Source organism: Seriola dumerili, unplaced genomic scaffold, assembly GCF_002260705.1.
Source record: "Seriola dumerili isolate Sdu_G_001 unplaced genomic scaffold, Sdu_1.0 BDQW01000044.1, whole genome shotgun sequence".
Taxonomy (NCBI): Eukaryota; Metazoa; Chordata; class Actinopteri; order Carangiformes; family Carangidae; genus Seriola; species Seriola dumerili.
Window position 1 is genome coordinate 87,295 of NW_019174299.1, and position 15,245 is coordinate 102,539.

Sequence of the window (15,245 nt, forward strand, 5' to 3'; positions counted from 1 at the left end):
TAATGGAAATATATGTGTTGGGTCTCAGGCTCAATCAATGAATGTTTGGTGCCAGACATGTGGAAAAACCAAAGTCTGGGTGAGGTTTGTCAAGTAATTCTTCATAAACGACTCAGTGTTCGTTACAAACCCGAGTTTTTGTTATATTGTTTTAAAGAAGAAGTATCTGTAAGCTGTACATGTCCAGTAGTTGGACAAAGGTACATAGCACATGCTCTGAAATATTTCTCACCCAGAGCTCAGACTACCCACTGGACTCTTAGTAACTATCTGCTAAAAGCTGCTAGGAATGTGGCCCTGACTCAGGCTGGCTAAGCTGGTACTGAGAAGGGAGATGGTGGGAGGTCAGGGGGTCCATTGTTTACCTACCAGATCAACCTCAATCTGTCCAGTTATCTGGATGCTTCTGTTGAACCCGCCTCTATCTCTCTTTCTATGTTCTTTCTAATCAGTCTCCGACATGTGCTCCCACTATTCAGTGTTTTTGAGGATCAGGAAATGTGTCTTTTACATTGCCAGAGGGTTCTTTATTTTGAAGAATATGAATACATAATTTATTTAGCATGAAGAAGCATTACCATGTTTTGCTTTCACATCAGAGCTCTCTGCGGGTCAGTGGTGTTTAATGTCTAATACTTTGTGGCTCTGAGTTGGGTTTGGCTGGAAATAATATGGAACAGCATCTTTGGATAAAAGAAAGAATTGTGTCTTTTAAATGGATGTGTTTCTCCTTCTCTTTGTGGTTTGAGTCTCTTTTCCCTTGAGAATTTACAGTTTGGCTCCAGCTCCCAGTTACTTTACAAAGGCCTGTTGTAGCTTGGACTCTAGAAAGCTTTTGGTCTTTGGTAATTTTCCAATTAGACAAGGTCTTCACAAGTCTTATCTTAGAGCATGTTTCAACTGAATACCACAGTCTTCTTGAATTAGTTAGGCTTCTGGCAGGAGCGTATTCAGCATCCACAAGTGATCAACACTGTATCAACTTTGGCAGAAGTTTTGGCAGATGATTGGGACGAATGTCCCCTGCAGTATGAAGAAGTAGGTGACTTGTCAAAACATATTACTTCTGCTCATTCCTCTCAGCAGTGTCCCAACTCAAACATTGTTGACTTCTTGACATTTTATGCAAATTCTGCTCATATGATGTTATACCTGTAAAAACATGCTCAAATGTAAATATTTCTTCATTGTGATGAGGTTAAACAAGGACAAAATATATATTTCTGTTTTGTGTGAACATGAACTTTCTGTTGCCTGGTGGATTGGCCTATGTTGGGGAGCTTTAAAGGGAGGACCACTCAAATTAAATTTAATGCTTGTGCAATAATAAATCTTATTATTTTAAATAATGGTTTTTAGCCAGGTGTGACTGCCTCTGAACTAACCAAGCCGACCGATCTTGCACTGTCAGCACTGAGCGACCTCTAACCTGAGATGTTTCAGCCTCCAGCCTCAAGCCCCAGCTCCATCTCTCAGTGGTCAAGCTCCAGCCCGAACAAGCATTGCTGCTGAAATGCTGGGATGAGATTAGGCTGATGGTGGAGATAACACGCCCTGGTCTGCAAAAAAAAAAAAAAAAAAAAAACTTGCTCATTGAAGTTTAATGTTTAGGAGTATTTACCTGCACCTGTGAAGTTCACATACATCCTCCAGCTTCAAATGATTTGGTCAAACCTTCACCCTTCACTGTCAGGTGACACTTAACATGGGATCCATGGGCCAAATCCTTAGAATTAAATACAGAAATATCTGAAATGTTTGCATCATCATCATCATCATCATCATCATCATCATCTACCATGACCATCACTGTAAATCAAATAGTTTAATCCCTGTCTTGTTACAGTCTCGGTGGATGATAAAGTTTTCTACACATGGCTAGATCTGCAAAAATGAGGAAACTGCCAGGTTACCAGGTAAAACAGTTCCTATCGCCTCTGTTCCTAATGAGCACCCTTAAGAAGTGAGACCTAACAAATTATCGCGAGTAATAAAAGTGATTTATGACGGAGTCTTGTGCAGGCGTACCGCTCATCCATGAGTCCCAGGACACCGTCCTATGGGAGGGAAGAGGCGGAGGAGGTGGAGAGCAGAGGGAGGGAGTGATGGTGAGAGGGAGAAATTGAATGAGAGGGACAGAGCGAAACTGAGAGGAGCCATCACAACAACAAAACTTCACCAACAATCAAGCAAGTGGAACTACGGACCGGCTTCTCTCCTTTTCTCACCGCATGGCTGCTTAGTTCCTGCTCACAGAACTACAGTACAGTAGAAACTTGGTGTTTGCGGAGGCAGAGGGGGGTCTCCGCCTGGAAAGATGGACCATTTAGTAAGGACCAGGTCGCGCAGGAGAATATCGCTATTTCTTTTTATCCTGCTTCACGTGACGACCACACAAGCGGGTAAAGTATCAAGCTGCAACAACTGCAGTGAAATAATAAAGATATCCACTTTCTATAGAATAAGTAGAAGTGTCCATTGAAGTCTCCTTAGTGCTTTCTGTAAATGATGCACTTCTCCTTTATCCCGGTCTCTATTACTTTTTTTTTTTTTTTTTTTTTTTTTTTTTTTCCAGACGCCTTCATTCATCACTTGGCCTTCAGCCAGCACAAAGTTGTTAGAACCAATGAATAATCTTTAGTCTCTGTCTGGTGCGGCTCACTTACAGGCTGGTGTGGGAGAGGCTGATATCTGTGCTGGGAATCTGTGTGAATGTTTGTGGTGATGCTGCTACTTGCCCCACAGAGTCGCTTCAGGCCGGGATTACAACCGTGAGCTGGCGCAAATGACTTTTAGAAGTTGTCGGGACGTTTCAGAACTTTGCAAGAAAATTATGTGCAATTATGTATTATTTGAACACACACACACACACACACACACACACACACACACACACACACACACACACACACACACACACACATTCTATTAATTATTCGCGTCGTTGCACAAAGGGGGCACGCTTTGATTCAATCAGCTTCTTTCCTGCTCCAGCTTGCATTGTTATCGAACACGTTTCCAAGGTTTGAATATGAATATGTCTTTTTTTTTTCCTGCATGTGTCAGGTCAGGTGTGCCTGCAGCGACCTCAGGAGATGCATGATGTCATGTTTTGAGTTTGCTTGTGACCAGCGTCGGTTTACTGTGAAAAGATTTAGCGTTGGCTTGAGAAAGAGGTGAATGGTTGAACACTGACCGAGCTGAGTAGATTAAAATTCCTGTCATGGATCTGTTTAATGTGCCCTCTGCTCACATAGTTCTTAAGTGAAGGTGTTTAGCACTAACTCTCTTACTACCTTAGTTATGATTATTCTGGCACATTAAAAATTTTTTACATGCTGTGTCTGTCTGTGTGCCACAGTGTTCTGATGGACTCCAGTTTTTGATGCACTTTCAGGCATATTCAACAAAGCCTTGCAGCCATTTTCAAACGTCCCTGTTCCCCAAGACAGCCTGTAACAACCAGGTTGCGCATCTACACTGTATGTCATTTGGCCCACTGCTATCTGTCACCCACACAGGCCTCCATGCCCCGTGGCCATGTCCTGAGTATCTTCGACTGGCAGCAGACTTATTTCCTTGCAGGTGCTGCGGTTTAGAGACTCCCTGATGGAGAGACATGCCCCAACAGCAGGAGTTAACCCTGTGGTCACCCTCGAGTGCTTTAAGATGTCTCATTTTCACTGGTGGCTTTTCCACATGCTCCCACTTTAGGGCTGGCAGGAGCTGTTGGAATTTCATTGGCTGAAATAAAGCGATGGCAAAAGGAAGTGAGCCAACTGTCATAATCATATTCATGCGACACGGCGGCTGTGGTGTCCACTGCTCTCTAATGAGGGCCTGTGAAGTGAGAGGCTGAGATGATTTCAAATTGCATGGGACATATGGCGGCACTGATATGGCAGTCTTAGATTTGTGCATGTGGCTGATAATGCGTTTGTGTGCCTCTGAGTCTGTGAGTGTTTGTGTGCATGTGCATGTGTGTGTGTGTGTGTGTGTGTGTGTGTGTCTATTGCAGCGAAAGAATGTTTTCCCATATGCTTTCTGTGTGTGTTCGAGAGAGATGAGAGAGTACTTTGTAGTCATGTTTGCTGACAGGAAGTGAGACATTCTTGCAAACGTCCACAGTTAGTTTCAGTTAGAATCCTCTGTTCTTTTGCCTCAACGCCTTTTTTTTTTTTCTGTTTTCTTTCTCCTTTTCTTTTTTTTTTTTTTTTTTAAATGTTCCATTCAAAGTCTGTGAAGAGGGAGTGTTTGTTTTTATTTTATATGCATTATCACTTCATTTACATCATCTCCCTCCTCCTGCTTATGCCTTAATCCTTCACGGGTTCTATGACAGAGGAGAAATTGTGCATGTAGCCCCCTCACTGCGTCCCGTTTGATCCAACTTCCTTGCCAATCCCTTACCAGACTCCCAGAGGAGGGCGGCGAGCCTTGTTCGCCTTTGATCCAGCAGCAAATTAGTGGCAAATGAAAAAGGCAAGTGAATTTAGCAGGATAGAGAATAGGAAAAGAGGAATTTTTTTGATGCCCGTTACAGCTCTACTGTCTTCTTCTGTTATGAGCTTGTGTTTCTCTAATGGAAACATTAAACATCAGAGGTGTCAGAGATGCTGATGTCTGTCCCTAGTTGCTGATGCCGCAAGTGTCACATCAAAATGCTTCTCAGACTTTTTGATGAGGCAAAGTGTTTGGAATTCTCCATGTAAGTCTTTAATATGTAGAAATTATGCTTAAACAGTTCATGGAGCTGCAACTGCAATCTATAGTATTCAACACACATCTGGCATCCAGAAACCCAGTAACTCCCTTCCCCTCAGGCTTCTGTGGCTCTGTGCTTCTGATCACTGGATGCTTCAAGCAGCTTCTTGTGGCACCAGTTGCGAGATGCTTCCTGTAGAATTGCAATGAGCAGACATCAGAGGAGCTGACTCCTTTGCAGTGTCCCTCAACATGTCATCTGCGTCTTTATCCCAGTTTATGAGCCTCAGAAGAGATTTATCACGCTCATCCATCTCTTCCACATCTCAGAGGTCACAGTAGTAAACCTTCCTACCGGAGCCATGTGTACGCTCTTGAAAAACAATATGCGACCCTCAGTGACATGGTGGCCCTGCTCATATTTACACTTCTGTCCTTTAGCATAGACGCTGAGCTGCTGCAGTAGAGGAGCGTGTGTATATACCTGTATTACACATGGTGTGCGTAGCATATAGTGTTATGCTTTGATTTCGGCAGCGCTCGTGTTTCGTTCCATAATAGCTGCCTCAGTGTTATGATGTCTGAGGGACTAAGTGATGGCTTGGAGTTGAAACGTGAATGGGCTTGGTCATGTGTACGCTTGCATGTTTGTGTCTGGGTAATCCTCTGTGCCTGAGGTCTTAAATGCTGTATATACACATATGCTATAGAAATTGTATTGGTGCACCTTTGTTTGTATTTGTTGTGGTGCTGTGTTACATATTTATGAGGACCCGATAAAGAGATGAGAAAAGATCTTCCAACATGAGGAAATTCTAAAGCCTCCACCACCTCTTAAAGGACGTTCAGTGGTTAGAAAGTGGGTCATGATAGGTTAAGGGCCAATGTTAGGCATGCAGAGGAGATTATGGTTAGGGAATAGGTTTACTGTAGAATGTCCTCACAAGTATAGAAGTACAAATGTGTGTTTCTGTGTGTGTGTGTGTGTGTGTGTGTGTGTGTGTGTGTGTGTGTGTGTGTGTGTGTGTGTGTGTGTGTGTGTGTGTTTGTGTGGATAGCCTGCCCAGTCTGAGGCCTTGAGGGGCAGGTGTTTTCTCTGCGGGCCAAGCAGCTTTTGGCCTGCCGGACCGACCTGCTGTGAACAAACATGAGCAGAACAAACTGTGGAGATTGAAGAATGTGGTGCTGATGAGAACTGGAAGGAAATGTGTAACCAGATTCCACCACAGACCTTCAGCTTCAACGCCAAATATATAACAGCGAGCATAAACAACAGGACACAGCCACTGACCTATATTCAGCAGAGCTCTCTCTGAATAAGCTAAATCATAATAATAGTGATAAATGAAGATAATAATAACAGCAAGGAGCAAGGACATATGTTAGAAGAGGAAAGTGGCACTGGTGCAGTTTAACGCTTCTGTGCTTTGTTCCTCTGACTATGTGTCTTGTTCAGATCTATAGCGAGTGAATGACAATGCTCTGATAAATAGTTTCTCTTGCGACATGGTCTTTGCCATCTTTGTAGTTTGCATGTAGACCGAGAGCATTTCCCGCCGCTTTTCAAGTCAGGTCCAGTCTGCCCTCCACTCTTTCAGCGCATGCGCAGTTAGTTCAGCATGAAAACTCATGCATGTCTTTGTCTCGCCTCATGCCTACACAGGCATAGAGAGCATAAACTCGAATATTAATAATACGCTATTACAAATAATTTAGTATTACAGGCTACATGCTTAAAATGGATCAAAGACTTTATAATAGGCTGTACTGGTTGCTTTCATCATTGCTCTCATTGTCTCCCAACGATATTCATGACTTCATCATCCATATCCCCTCAGAACATGTTAAAAACCATTCCCAGCAGTCATGTGCACAGCCGCTCAGGGATAACTGGAAGCAGACCCAACCACAAAGCACTTTCAGAGCGATAAACATCGCTGCCTCTCAGTGTGCAGACTCCCAGCCCAACAAAAATGCCTCTGTCTCAATGTTACAATAGATTTACCTTCGCCATGGATGTTTCTAATGTGCCCCTCTCTGTTTTAATAACCTGTGTTTACAAGATAAAATAACAGTCATACAGAGAGAAATTATGAGAAAGGCAGAGGTCCAACATGCTGCCCCCCCCCCCCTCTGTGGGCGTTATAAATGAGCTATATATAAACAGTGTTTGCAAATGGTTTGGTCATTCTGGTGTGACTGTGTATTAACTAACATTTGGCTGTTTGTGTGTTTAAATTTCCACCTATTCAGAGTGTATATTATCTTTCCTAGTCTCACAGTGTTGTTGTCCTCACACAGCAGTGACCCAGACAAAAGGTCACACCCACTGCTAATTAGATTAAGGCTATTCTTCATGCAGCCTGGGAGAAATAGTGTCTGGATTCATTCGATCACCTCCACTGGATCTGTCAGCAATTTTTCATTATTAATCACCATCTGTTTTACAAGGTGTCATGTTTGAAATCTTTTCTGAAGAAATGCTCACTCATCAGTAATGTTTCAATAAACAGATATTTCAAAAGGAAGAAGAGATCCAGAAAAGAAAAGAAAAGAAAAAGAATAACATACTGTAGATATATTTCAGCTTTATACATACAAATTTTGCTACGTCATGTTATTTGTTATAAGATGAATGCACATCTCCAAATCAATGTTTAAATATCAGTCCTTTCCTTTCTCTCATCTCAGGGTGTGGTCCAATATATCATGGGGAATTCTCATTGCCCAGATTCATACTGGCTTAATTTTTTGTTAAAATTCCCCAGTTCCCAGGCGCAATAGTTTTGGACAGTGTACTATTGTGTGTGTGCGTGTGTGTGCGTGTGTGCGAGTGGAGTGGTATTTTCAGGCTGAACTAGGGAGTGTAGGTGGTGTGAGTCATAAACAGTGTCTTCACAGACATTAGCTCCGGACACACAGAGAACACATTATTGTCCATGTACGATTGTCCAGTGGTGCTGAGATGTGTGACCGCAGGGCATGGAGAGACTGTGGCAAGTGTTGCACAGCCAGAGCAAAAAAACACAGATGTAGACTGTGTGGTGGCATTTGCAGGGGATAGAGCGTGATCTGTGAGGTGGGGTGCTCAGCTCCTTTTTGTCAGGAAAACTGCACACAGCACACTGTTGCTGGGCAGACGTGGTTGTTTCACGGAGAAAAGCTCGAGAACAAGAAAAAGGAAGACTCCAGAAATGTCTTATGCAGAGAACGCGCATTATTATGTACCCACACACTAATCATACGCTGTGCAGTGTGGGTGAGCTACAACTGTTCTCCCAGAATTGCCAGATGTTTGTGAAATGTGCTGGATGTTTCAGCTGCTTCCCATGTACTCTGACCTTTTGGCGTGATTGGACTGAACACTGAGTCATCAGTCCATAGAGATTCAACTATGCTATTTCAAACATTGTTGAACCGTTTCTGTAAGTGGCAGGGACAGCATGCTGCACACACAGGCCGGCAGAGCAACCACTAGTTTGCAAGTTTTGTTCATCTGTACCCGTACTCTTCCTCTCCCTCTCCACTTCCTTCCTCTTTTCCAAAGTATCTTTAGAAGTAGAATATTTGACAGGTGAGGTAAGGACACGATTAGCACGAAGACTAATGAGATGCAAGCAAAGCCTGCTCAGACAGTCAGTGCTGCAGGATAGGTGAGGAGACTGCAAGAACTGGCACAACTCTAGGTGACATGAATGGATCCAAAACAGGGAATAGATAGCTTTGCTTTATTGAATGCTGCGTGGATACAGACTTCATATGGCAGCCTGCCACTAGCCTGGGGTTTTCTTCTTGACGCCAGAGTCAGGGGTGGTGGTACTGAGGGGGATATTCCACAGGAACTTGTCATTCTTGTATCCAATGTTTTTTTCTGCAGCAGCTATCAGGGTTGCAGCTTTTTAAGTCCAATGCACGTTTTTTTTTTCTTCCCACGTTTTGCGAATCAGCTTGCCAAACATATCCCTCAGCAGTTTATTTAGCACACTTGGGTGTGGGATGCCTGTTTTCTCCTGCATGTTTAACTGAAGGATCATTGTGAAAGCAGTTTCTTTTTTTGGGAGGAATTTCTTCTGCCTGTCTCGAATTTCTCCCTGTGGCATTGTTGCACATTTTGACTCATTTCTGTTGTCTTGAGAGTGTCAGAGGTCAACAGTCTCTTGTAAGCCCATGGCTGGAACATGTTCAGAATTGGGCAACAGTTCTCGTTAAAACTCAGTGGTCTGGGCAGAAATATCATCTTTGGATTGCTTGAAATGAATTGTGTTAGTTTGTTTTCTGGCCATTTTGTCAGGTGCTGTTCTGGATGCGTTGACAGAAACCCAAGAATCCTGTATAATTAGACCCATGTTGCTTCAGTTTAGAACATTATTCAGACTGTTCCAAACATAACTGCCTTATGACCCCTCTTCCTCCCTGTGCATGAGATAGAGAGAGAGAGAGAGAGAGAAAGAACAAGGTAGATAGAAAGAGGGAAAGAGAGAGGAAGAGAGAGTTCAGTAGATTCTGATCTTTGACTAAAACACAACCTTTCAACTTTGCCATCCCAAAGGAAATTGAGTCTGAGCGATTGCAGTTAGGAATCAAACAAGGCCACAACAGAGCTATACAGAGCTCACATGGGATCAGACAATGACAGAGACACTCCTACCAACGCAATTAAATACAAATATTAAGGATTAGGACCCAGACATGATTCAAAGTACAAAGTAAACTGTTGCAACGAATTAAGTCCTCTGACAGACATGCAGATGCTTACATATTTAATGAAAAGTAATATAATTGCTGTGTCTTTGTTTTGTGCTTCTGAAGTGGCAGCCTGCTCGGGGGATTCAACGATGCAGCCTTTTTTGATGACTCACTTACTTTAGTAAATGTCATGAAGATGCATTTGTTGCAATCCATTCATGTTACTGGCCAATTTAAGCAGCACTGTCAACCTGTTTTATTTTTATTAACCATATGAGACCAAGAGACAAACAAGACAAAGACTTCATTTAATGAAGCGTGAAACAGAGCCATTAAGCCATGTTATGTTGGGAATGAATCTCCCTTAAAAAGTGCCCAAAAATGTGTAATTGAAAAAAAAGTTCAGATTCCTTATTCCTGATCTAAGTGTGGCCGACCGGGCCATAGCCTTTTAAAGTCAATAGATACCTTATTCCATGCATTTAGGTCTAAGTTCACTATCATGATGGCTGGAGCAGATTTGAAAAGCATCCTAAATGATGTTGTGTGGGTGAACATTTAATGGTGCCAATTGTACATTGTACATACAAGAGCCTGAGGTTTTTTGTTGTTAAAAGCCTGGAACTTCTATAATTATTTAATTTACACAATTTGTTCATGACTCTCTATAAATTCAAAATTCAAGCCCTGAGGTCTTAAATACCTTTAGATCTGTACCTAATGTTTTCCATTGTTGGAGCCTGGCTGTAATTCACAGCTTAACCTATTTACAGCCCCATTGCCATGCTAGGGGACTGAGAGGGCAAGCTCTCAAAGCTGCTTGGAATAAACGGCCTGTGCTATGCAAATAAATAATGCCATAAAATGTAACGCGGTGTTTTTCTGCAAGCAAAGTCTGGGCAACAGTAAACTCTCTCCACATGTTTAATTAACGAGGAGAATAAAAGGCGAGCTCTGTATGAGCGGCGAGAGCTACAGGAGGCAATTTAGGTTTAGGATCCTCATTTCAGTTGCCTGGAATGCTAAGTGCTGAGTCGCCTCAAACAGACTCTCTATAGCAGCTGGTGGGAGACCGGCTGCACACAAAACTCTGATCCTGGCTAATGCTCACGGCAACACTTTATCAACAGAACATCTAATAACATGACCAGCAGACTGCAAATAAAGTACAAGCTCATTGTAATGAGAAAGACCCACCACTGGGAGACACGTCATATCTAGAGGGGCAGTAGTTGCTGTGCTCATTGCAAAAAAGCATAATTATAATATAATTATAATAAAACTAATTATATCAATTGTAATGAAAAATAATTAGAATAAAAATCAACTTGTTTTAATGAGAATACTATCAATTATCGTGATAGTGCTGCGGCAATTTGCCTTATTCTGTCTTTTTTCAGGATGTTTACATGCACTTTGAGAAAATCAGGCAACTGCTTGGGGAACATATACAATGACTTTACCCCCATTGGCAGAAAAGTGTATTTCCTAAGGCTTAATACAAAGCTTTCTGACTTGTTAGGGTAGATGTTTTAGCAGTGAGAATATATGAATCACTGATGCACTTATTTACACAATTGAAGTGTTTAAATTATGATAAATGTGATGTGGGCATATTGTTGCTCTCTGGTGCAGGGTGAGCAGTGTGCAGGTGTCAGCTGTCAGGTGTGCTGCAGTAGGATTATGGGTTAGGCTGTGTACCACCCCTATCCTATAATAACACCCACAGAAGCCTGGCCACCTGCCGCCACATCTCAGAGGAGCTGGTCTCTTCCGACTCTGAGGAAGCAGGAAGCCTCCTCACTTTAAGACCGGCTTTCAGCCGCACTAAACCCTGCTCTTCAGCTTGGTAGCAACCAGCACTTAACTGAGCCAGACAACAAAGTGCTGTCACACTGGCAGAATTTAACTGTGAGTCTGACATGACTAAAAGCATGCTGCCACCATCTGCCACAAGCTCCACCCTATCATAAGTAGTTTTTTTTTTTCCATACAATGGTAGAGACAGGAATTAACAGAAAGCAGGGCATCAGCTATTTTATCTTGTCTGTGAGCATGACATCAAAAGAAAGAAAAAAAGCTATATTTCTTATTTCTTATATCTTCTCTATAACTGTGTGTAGATGGTTACTTTTTTCCTTTGTTTCCATTCCCAGCTGATCTCATTGATGTCCTGCGGGTGTTGGACCTGTCAGAGAACATGGAGGGGGTGTCCTTGGAGGCTGGTCTTTGCAGCAGCAGGAGGGGCATGGAGCAGCCGGACCTGGCCTACAAGATAGACAAAAAGATCCAGCTCAGTGCTCCCACCAAACAACTTTTCCCTGGTAGCCGACTTTTTTTTTTTTTCCCCCTACTTGATCACATACAGCATAGCCTCCGGTCCCATCCGGCAATTAGAATTTCCAAAAATGGCAAAAAGCAATCAAATGTGTCACTTTTGTAAGTCAGTAAGACCTTTAGAAATCCGACTTTGAACTCCTTTTACTCCTCCTCGTGGGTGCTCGCTGCTTCCATGGGCAATATTTTTCATCATTATTATCTTTGCTCAGGTCTCACTGGCAGCAGGTGGTGTCTGCATGTTATAAAAATGTCTGCTTCCTGCTGTGCTCTCTCTTGTATGACTTAACAGCTCCTCTCCTCTCCTCTCTCCCCTCTCAGATTCCAAATTCCCTGAGAGTTTCTCCTTGATGGCTACACTGCGAGCTAAAAAGGGCTCCCAGTTCTTCCTGCTTTCAGTGTATGATGACCAGGGGGTCCAGCAGCTGGGGCTGGAGGTGGGACGTTCGCCTGTCTTCCTCTATGAGGACCAACATGGGCAGCCCACACCAGAAATGTACCCCATCTTCAAGAAGATCAACCTAGCTGATGGAAAGTGGGTAGTTTGAGGGCCTATAACCTCTCCATTACACCAGATATCAATAAAACATCTGCCCTTTCTGTTGATTTCAACAGCACATTATATCTGATGTGTGTGTGTTCAGTAGATCAGCAGTGTAATCTATATTAACTGTGCATGTATAACTTTCCCAAACCTTGAAATCTGAGGCAGCCCTCACATTTCTGCAGTCTAATTCGTACAGCTCACTCCTCGTGCTTGAGCTTGAGTGACCTCAAAGAGAATAAGGTGGTTGTGGAGCACTCGCTGCAATTGATTTGACCTGATCAAAGGTGTTAAGGAAATCAATCCTTCACAGTCCCCTTGGGCTCAAAGACACTTCAAGTTTACTGCACTTACAAGAGGCATGAAACAACTCTTTACATTGCTGATTCTTTTGGGCATCAGGTTTACCTTCAGACACAAAATACTAAATTTTGCTAACTGTCTGTTAATACTCACTCTGTCTCTGATCTGTCAGATGGCACAGGATAGCCTACAGCGTGCAGGACAAGTCTGTGACCCTCTACTTGGACTGCCAGAAGGTCGAGACCCTGGATCTGCTGCGAGGGGACGATGCTGTCGTCAGTACAGAGGGTGTCACTGTGTTTGGGACACGGCTGCTGGACGAAGATGTGTTTGAGGTAGGACATTATCAAAGCGCAGCAGCCCCTGAGAACAGACAATCACACGTATTATTTGGGTGTCACACTCTTATCCAGTTCACTTGCCTGGTTTTCATCGGATTTAGTCGAATCCCCAGCAGGCGTGTGTCCTTTCCTGCATCTCTTACATAAAGACGAAAAGGAGGGTCAGTATGATGTGAACTTTGTGTTATTAAGTGTGTACGTGAAACCACGGGAGACTTTCACTGGGGTAATATACACTGCATATTAACATAGTCATCTGACAAGACACTGCAGGGGGACGCCTCACTGACCTTGTTTTCATTCATATGAAGACTGTAGACTATCACACTTTTTTAAACCAAACTGAGGGCGTTTAATCTATACTGCTTCAGACTTTTCTATGGCCAGTTGAGTAAAGTTATGAGTGTTTGGATCGTTTGTTGTTTAGATTAGAGAACCTCTCCCTGCTGCACCATTTGCCAAGCACTGTTCATACCCACATTGCTTCAAATTCTGTTCTAAAACAAAGTAGAACTATTTGAGGGCTAAATTTTGGAGAAATGTGCATAAAAATGCACAAGAAATACAGAAAATTAGAATTTGCAAGTTCCCTGTGTAAATTGCATCTCCAAACATCATATACTCTATGTGATCTATGGAGTATGATACAGTACAGTCCAGTTGTGCTGGTGAAATGGTGGGAAAAGCAGAGATATAAACTGTATTTGAGACTGTGGAATCCACCCACCACCACCACCACCGACCCCACCCCCCACCCCCTACACCTTTAAAGCTACTTAGGAAAAGACTTAAAGGGAAAAAAAGAAATCACAGTTCAAGAGGCTATGGGGTGATGAGGGTCTCCTGTCAATCAAGTGCTGCAGGAACAAAGCAGGGCAGAGGAAAAGAGGTGTTTGGGAAGGAGTTGGGGGAGGAGGGGGCGTGTTGTTCGTACATGCCTGGCCTCGTCATTGCAAAGCCAAGAAATGACACACACTCTTTGCTTTTTGGATTTGTCAGTTGGATCTGTTGGCTATAGATGTGTTGATGCGAGTCTGAATGGCCATCTGTGCATTTGGGCGCCAGGAAACATGTCTGACTGTTTGGTCATGTCTTGTGAGGGCCAAGGCTCATCCTCTTGCAGGATGATACTTGCTTCTTTTGGCTGCACATGTTGGGTTTTTGTGTCTTTCAACGAGAAGCAGGGGACATGCGTCACGGATAAAATTGTCGCTTTTCGTCATTTCAAATTGCGTCTGCCTGAAAAAGTTGATCATTTTCATCCTCTTGAAGTTGAAGTGCACTTCTTCAGTTAATAGCATTAGAGTATGTGCCCACACATGTATCAATATGCAACGGGAAAAGTGGAAGAGCAAGAGGATTTAAACGAAACTCTGGGAGTGATTCCAATTTCTTTTTTTTTTTTTTCAGTGCAGTAACTTCTATTGTCATAAGTCATTCTCTGTGCTTCACATGACAATATGCAACAACTGCTCCATTGTCATTCCCAGAGAGGCTCCACTCTAAATCTCTCGCCCACAGCATGAAATAGAGATCAGCTCAAGCCCCTTCCCCTGCTATGTCTTCGTGGCTCTGTGTCTGCTCAGCTGTGGAGCAAGAGAGAAAAAGGAAATACAGATAGAGGTGTAATAAGGTACACGCAAGTGTACCTTATTACATAGCGTAGTTAAATTTGAACAAAGCACAGAGGGAGGGTTGTTATCACTCCCCCATTGGCCTAATGGACAGAAACACAACCTTCTTCACTTTCTCCAGGAGGAAACCAGATGTCCTGACAGGTGAACACCTTCTAATTTGGGTTTTGAGTGTGTAGTCCCCCCCCTCCCTTAACCTTGTCCACACATTCATTTTACTTTCCCTATGCCCTAACTTAACCTCAGTTGCCCCTCCCGTCCTGCTCTCAGACACTGACAGACTCTCCAGTTTTCTTTATATTCCACTTCAGTTAGGAAATGTGTCTCCTTGTGGGCTCTATAAATTCCCCTTTTCAGAAGCAATGGAGACCATTTCATCTTTGGCCATGCTCCAAAAACACTCCCATGTCCTTTTAAATCATTCTATGTGAAAATTTATGATGATGATACTGTATTTTCTGTGATGACTAACCCAGATCCATCCTTTAGTCCAGCCTGTGCTGTTTTTGTGGTCACTGTGCTAATGTTTTAGAATCAATATATTGCTTTTTTTGGACAACATGAAAAAAAAAAAATCTCAAAAAAGTCAAATAATTTTTTCTGTTTTCGTTCTTTCATCGATACATGTGATGGTGAAATATGAGTGTCATTGTGTGCACGTATGCATTCACTGCCACAAGTATAAGCATCAGTGTT

At 42.9% G+C, this 15,245-nt stretch overlaps 1 protein-coding gene across 1 annotated transcript in view; it reads left to right on the top strand.

The window, feature by feature from the left end:
• Window positions 1–5,671: 5,671 nt before the first annotated feature.
• LOC111217505 (collagen alpha-1(XI) chain-like) overlaps window positions 5,672–15,245 on the top strand; it is a gene marked incomplete at its 5' end in the record, with an annotated part of 41,674 nt that continues 32,100 nt past the window's right edge. Inside the window, 5 exons of the mRNA XM_022739405.1 lie at window positions 5,672–5,684; window positions 5,792–5,806; window positions 11,547–11,714; window positions 12,049–12,262; window positions 12,747–12,909. Coding sequence (XP_022595126.1) covers window positions 5,672–5,684; window positions 5,792–5,806; window positions 11,547–11,714; window positions 12,049–12,262; window positions 12,747–12,909 — 573 coding nt within the window. The remainder of the gene's footprint in view (window positions 5,685–5,791; window positions 5,807–11,546; window positions 11,715–12,048; window positions 12,263–12,746; window positions 12,910–15,245) is intronic.